The sequence below is a fragment of the Amblyomma americanum genome, chromosome 1 (genome assembly GCF_052857255.1).
Source record: "Amblyomma americanum isolate KBUSLIRL-KWMA chromosome 1, ASM5285725v1, whole genome shotgun sequence".
Classification (NCBI taxonomy): domain Eukaryota; kingdom Metazoa; phylum Arthropoda; class Arachnida; order Ixodida; family Ixodidae; genus Amblyomma; species Amblyomma americanum.
This window is the reverse complement of record NC_135497.1, coordinates 226,374,960-226,381,195: the sequence shown is the minus strand read 5'-3', so window position 1 is coordinate 226,381,195 and position 6,236 is coordinate 226,374,960. Positions and strand designations below refer to the sequence as shown.

At 47.9% G+C, this 6,236-nt stretch overlaps 1 protein-coding gene across 2 annotated transcripts; it reads left to right on the top strand.

The window, feature by feature from the left end:
* The first annotated feature begins 673 nt into the window (after window positions 1–673).
* LOC144114688 (uncharacterized) lies at window positions 674–5,617 on the top strand. Of its 2 annotated transcripts, XM_077648573.1 has the most exons (2): window positions 674–4,052; window positions 4,125–5,617. In XM_077648573.1, exons 1-2 carry the CDS (start codon window positions 775–777, stop codon window positions 4,855–4,857), a joined length of 4,011 nt encoding a protein of 1,336 aa, XP_077504699.1. In that variant the 5' UTR covers window positions 674–774; the 3' UTR covers window positions 4,858–5,617. The 2 variants fall into 2 exon arrangements, with proteins under 2 accessions (XP_077504699.1, XP_077504697.1); XM_077648571.1 differs by having other exon boundaries at window positions 674–5,002.
* Window positions 5,618–6,236: the final 619 nt, after the last annotated feature.

Genomic DNA, 6,236 nt, shown 5'->3' with positions numbered 1-6,236 from the left:
TAATGATGGTTTATGGGGGTTTAACGTCCCAAAGCGACTCAGGTTATGAGAGACGCCGTAGTGAAGGTCTCCGGAAATTTCGACCACCTGGGGTTCTTTAACGTGTACTGACATCGCACAGTACACGGGCCTCTAGAATTTCGCCTCCATCGAAATTCGAGCGCCGCAGCCGGGATCGAACCCGCGTCTTCCGGGCCAGCAGCCGAGCGCCGTAACCACTCGTACCGCGGCGGCTGCTGCCTAATGAAGGTTTCCACCTATTCCTTCTTAAATTTATCCCTCACTGATGGTATAACTTGCGCTTAGAGCGCGACGACTTTCATCACAACAAAGAGCAGAGTTGACGCAAGCGCAACGGGACGACACAGAGCTGAGCAGACGAGGCTCCGTGCGTACTGCGTGCAGCGACCTTCTGTCGTCTGCTAGTGGCGTCCCATAGCGATGCAATGGACCCTTATTTTTGGAACGTTTTCACGAGGTCTTTGCTGCTTTCCTCATGCAGTTGACGGCACAACAGGTAGGCATTGTCATGAAAAAAAGACGAGAACGCCGAAAAGACAAGGTGCTAAGTGGAAAACGAAAACTAAAACAGAAAAACCGTGCTGAGGTCCGATTTTATGCACTGCCAAAGGCTGACTTCCGGGACATGCTGCCCAACTTCCGGTGGCTTCACTTTCGGCCGCCCGATGCGGCATCCAGGCGCCATCGTCGCAGTTGTTCAAGCGTTGCCGTTTAAATCACCGCACCGTATTCGAAGTGTTGTGGGAGTGCGAAATGCAGAGGTTGAGACAATGGGGAATCGTGCCGTCTGGCACTTGTGAGATGCGGATCGAGGGATACTGTGAAGCAAATGGCGAGTTGCTGATTACAGCGAACGTTAAGCGCCGCATCAGTCGCAATCGCATCGTATGCGCCGACGGTAGCAGCTACAAGCTTGTTGGAAAGTTCGACGTGATATCAGGCCTTCGAGGAAGAATTCCGTCCAGAATACTCGACAAATTTGTCCATGGTGTACCATCGAACTGGAGACAAGTCGTGTGGGGCTGGTCCAGACCTGCAGAGAACACAGACGCGGGAATCTACCGCAAAGACGGAAACAACGCGAGCCGGAAACAACTCTGCATTGCTCAGCCGCGTTCTCCTAAGAAACGCCGAGACGCAGTGCTCAACACTCCACAGCTCAGACCTCGGACACGGACCAAGAGTTTTCGGGATGGATCTGTTACTGAAATTCCCAATTTGTCGACGGCGAAGACGCAGCTGACGATCGCTAGTGGCGAGGTCAAGGCTGATGCCTTCGTGAAAGATGTTAAAGTTGTTGTCGAGAAACTCCCCCTGTCCAGTATTTCAAGACTGGCTAGTGCTACCGGAGTGATGAAACCCAGTTACAACACCGCTAGTGTCGCGCCCAGCCCAGTGGTGAAAACAAGAAAGCAGTCAGCTGAAAGTAATGTGCCAGCATGCACTCGCAAAACAAGATCGGGACGAGCGGCATGCCTTCAAGAAAATGACAGATTAACAAGAGCAAGGAAGAAGACCGCAACAACGTTGGATATGAGACGCACAAGTGCTTCCCGTCCTCCTGCTCGTGCCAGTGCTGGAACTGGTACTAAGACAGAGGTATGTCTTGACACGATGCTCTCGCCTGCACGGTCAGCTAGTGCTTGGCAGAATTTGTCGGGTGATGAGCAAGGCACACAAGGCGTTTGTGAAGTATATAGAATGCTTGAAGCTTCTACACCTAGCAAATTGGCAAAAAGGAGGATGCAAGATGTACCTGCAGTACGTAGAAAGATTTCCCAGCAGAGACTTGCTTGTGCTGCAAGCACACCAGCACCATCTCAAGCCAAGCTGACAGGGCAAGTCCCACGACGATGGGAAGAGCGAAGTAATGGCCAGGGGCTGAGGAAAGATGACAAGGAAAATGAGGAACCCAAACCTATAAACGCTCGAAGGCCTTCCAACAGGAACCGCATCTGCAGTGATCGTGAGGTACAGAGGGCACCCGAGGTATGCCAGGCTGGTAGCGGTCAAGGTGTGCAAACAAGACAACAGTCTAGAGCCAGTACAATGGAATTAGGAGAGAAGCGTGCACCAAGATCATTGTGTGTTCTACCGTTTGGGCACAACTTGAACCTGGACAGTTCCCTAAACTCTGCAAGTAGCAGGAAAGAAACCGGTGTTCTACGCAGAGGCCGCTCATCTTGTGACATTGTTAAAAAGCAGCAAGCACCAGCTAGAACTCTGAGAACAAACTCTAATGCAGTGATCAGTGGTCAGCATCTGATTCATGCCACGCTTGCTGCAAATGGTACAGAGCCTCCATCAGGCAAGCGAAAATTGAGAGAGAGGAGCTTGTCAGGGCATCAGGATGTGGTTGCAAGCAAGAAGAATGTTTTCTCGACATGCAAAAGTCTGCCAGTGAAAAGAAAACGTGCTGCCTCATCGTCACCTGGAATGTTGCCTGGGAAGAGAAGGTCTGCACGTATTTTGGCTAAAGCTAAAACAGCTAAAGATGTGATCGAAAACCAAAGTAGTGCCAGAAAACGAAAACAATCAGAAAAGCCTAAAGGAAAAGTGTACGCCCTTAGTAACAGTGCTAATAGAAAATATTGCAGACAGCTTCACAAGAGAGAATTGGGTGCCTCTGTTGGACTCTGGCAAAGAAACAGAAAAGGTGAAAGTCGGAAAGAACCCGGTATAAATCCTCCAGATGCAGCAAAAGTGGATGGCAGTAATATCACTGAAAAGGCTGCGTCCAGGCCAGTGCTACCGATGAGAGTCACACCGAAGAGTGTACAGCTAAGTACCAAGCAGGAGTTTAAGAATGATGACAAGGAGAGAGAAAAACCAAAATCTCAAGATAGTGAAAGGTCATCTGATGAAAAGAGCACATGCAATGGTCATGTGATGGAGGGTGTTCCTGAACACAAAGGGGTGGGTCTTGGTGCGTCCCTCAGTGAATGCCGTATTGCAGGCAGAAGCATAGGACCTGGGGATGAGCTTGCATTCGAGTCATTGTGCACTTTGCCTGCGAGGCGCAGGCTAAAGCTGGACGTTCCACATGAGACTGCAGCTGGGAGGCAGGAGGCAAATGTTCAGTGCAGGACCCACACACTGAGAAGTTACCCAGTCATAAAGCAGCAGAAACCAGCCAAAACTCGACGGAGGAACAGTTCCACTGTGATCAACAGTCATCATGCCATGTTTAAAACAGGAAACACACAACAGATGTCTGACCAGCAAAATTTGGGTGAGAGGAGCTTGTCAGGGCACCAGAATGCAGGTGCAAGCTCAGAGAACATTCTTTGCGATAACCAACAGGTACCAACTATGAGAAAACGTGCTGCCGCATTGTCATCTGGAATGCCTTCAAAGAAGAAGACAGCATGTAATTCTCCTGAAGTGAAAAGTGCAGGCAATGCTGGCAGAAAGAATGGCAGTGCCGTAAGCATAAAACGAAAGCAATCAGAACAGCTTGATCAGCAAGTTTGCAGTAATGCTGCTAATACAGCCCATTATGAACCGAAGTGTCCTGCTGAAGCTCGTGGCTTTGCTTGCCTAACAGAAAACAAAAAAGTTGAAAGTCAGAAACCATCTAAACTAGGTGCTACACATGTATCTAATATGGGCAACAGCAGAATAGTTAAGCCCAAAGCAGAATCAAGTCCAAGCAAAAAGCAAGCCCTGGCCTCCAAAGCCCAAAACCAGGACTCAGACAAGCCCAAAGCATATTCAAGTCCAAGCAAAAAGCAAGCCCTGGCCTCCAAAGCCCAAAACCAGAACTCAGACAAGCCCAAAGCAGAATCAAGTCCAAGCAAAAAGCAAGCCCTGGCTTCCAAAGACCAAAACCAGGACTCAGACAAGCCCAAAGCATATTCAAGTCCAAGCAAAAAGAAAGCCCTGGCCTCCAAAGCCCAAAACCAGAACTCAGGCAAGCCCAAAGCATATTCAAGTCCAAGCAAAAAGCAAGCCCTGGCCTCCAAAGCCCAAAACCAGAACTCAGTCAAGCCCAAAGCATATTCAAATCCAAGCAAAAAGCAAGCCCTGGCCTCCAAAGCCCAGAACCAGAACTCAGACAAGCCCAAAGCATATTCAAATCCAAGCAAAAAGCAAGCCCTGGCCTCCAAAGCCCAGAACCAGAACTCAGACAAGCCCAAAGCAAAATCAAGTCCAAGCAAAAAGCAAGCCCTGGCCTCCAAAGCCCAAAACCAGAACTCAGTCAAGTCCAAATCAGAATTAAGTCCAAGCAAAAAGCAAGCCCTGGCCTCCAAAGCACAAAACCAGGACTCAGAGCTAAAGCCTTCTCGGAGCTCTCCACAACTGACAAAGGCACTACTTGCAGTAACAGCCAGGAAGGGGACTCTAAAACGTAAGGCCCAGATCAGAAACTTGGCGGATGCTCTGGCTGCCAACGATGCATGTGATGATTTTTACCATGACCGTCAGCAAACCGAGGTTATACCAAGCAACTTTTTTGAGGACTGCTGGGATGAGCTGTCTGTTTGCCGACTCTCTGGCATGAAAACACCCACACTTAACTCTCCATTGTTCAGCAATCCAAGGACTCCCATGTCTGCTGCTAGTGTATGCAGTACATCGACACTACCATCTCCAACAGCAATGGATGCTATTGTTCAGGGCATCCAGAAGCGGGAGAAAGCCGTTGCCTTGCCATCCATTACACCAAAGCCTAAACGTAAGCAGCAGAATTTGAAGACAGTGCTTGAAGACCTGCAGAAGCTGGAGAAAAAACTAAAGAAAAGCCATCTCAAGGAAAACTGTGCAGACTCTGATGAGGACTCAGAGGAGTCCGACTCTGATAGTGATAGTGTCTTTACCGAGAGGCCTTACTAGCTCAGACTCTGTCACTTTTGTGCTTTTCTGTAGCAGTGCTTGAACTGGGCTCTTTGTGCTGCAAGTCAGCTGTAGCATTTGAACTGTGTTTCAGTTCCAGGTGACCACCATGTGACCAGTTTCTGTTACTGCTCCTGATTCTCTGACAGCATGTGCACTTTTATACTTTTTCTGTTGTTTAGAAGAACAGAAATGAGTTCTGTGCTGAAAAGTTGCTAGCAGTTTATGAAATGTGTTTCAATTTTAACCTAGTGACCATCTTTTAAACAGAAGAACAAGGTTCTGGGCTAGTTGGTAATGCATTTAAACGAGCCAAAACTACACCAAATTTGAAGACTTTAGTGAAGAAGTGTCTTCAGTGCCACTCTCCCCCCTCCTTCCTTTTTTGCTGACTCTCCACTGCTGAGAAATGAGATGGTGCCACTGGTGCAATTGCTGAGAGAACTGTTTGTTTAGTTTCGTTGTCACTGAAGACAATACGAATATCAGTTTTTCTGATCGATTCAGGCAAGTACCCCAAACAAATGTGGTATAGAATAATTCACCGGTTTAGTTGACTGAAGCATTCTATGGCGCTCGTTTAACTGTGGAACACACCGTATATAGTGCACATTCGCATTCTTAACTTGTGATGAGGGAAATTGATTTTTCTCAAAATTTGTGTACTGAAAATAAAGGTGCCTTAACTGCTGTAGCGACCTTATACTGAAACTGTGTATATTATATACATTTCAATAAATTGTGTAGACTATTATTGACAGTAAGTTGATTCTGTATGGCCTATTCTTAGCACACCCACTACATCACTAGATGGCAGCACTGAAAAATGTGCGTTCAAAATGAGAAGACAAGCTGGAGTGTGGACTACCTGACTGGGTGATGAATAGGGGACTATGCCTACCGAGTTTTGTAGCGAAAGCTACATTGGCCACGAACCCGTGTCGAAACTGGGAATCGAACTAGGGCCTTTGGCGTTTGAGGTGGAGGCACTACCACTCCGCCACGACGGCGCATGTAGTGAATGCGCGCCTTTCATATATTAAGTTTTCCAAACCAGATGTCGCTGCGCTTTCGCTACGTATATCCTGGCCTAACAGAGCTAGGCTATCATCAATTTTTCCAAACACAGTTTAATCTGGTGCCCCGTATGCCTCAGCGTAGCAGCCGAAAGTTCAGGAGACGCTGCTGGATCACATGCCAGATGTGAAAATCCTCCAGTGTATGTTAGTTGCTTGCGTACACATACCTGCTTTAAGAAAGCCCTAGAGAAAAAAAGTTTAGTGGGCCCAAAAATCAGCTCATCACCTTGGCGGCAACCTATCGAAATACTCTGTAGGGGTGGACAAGAATGGGGGGAAAGTAAGGGGAAGGTTAGGATA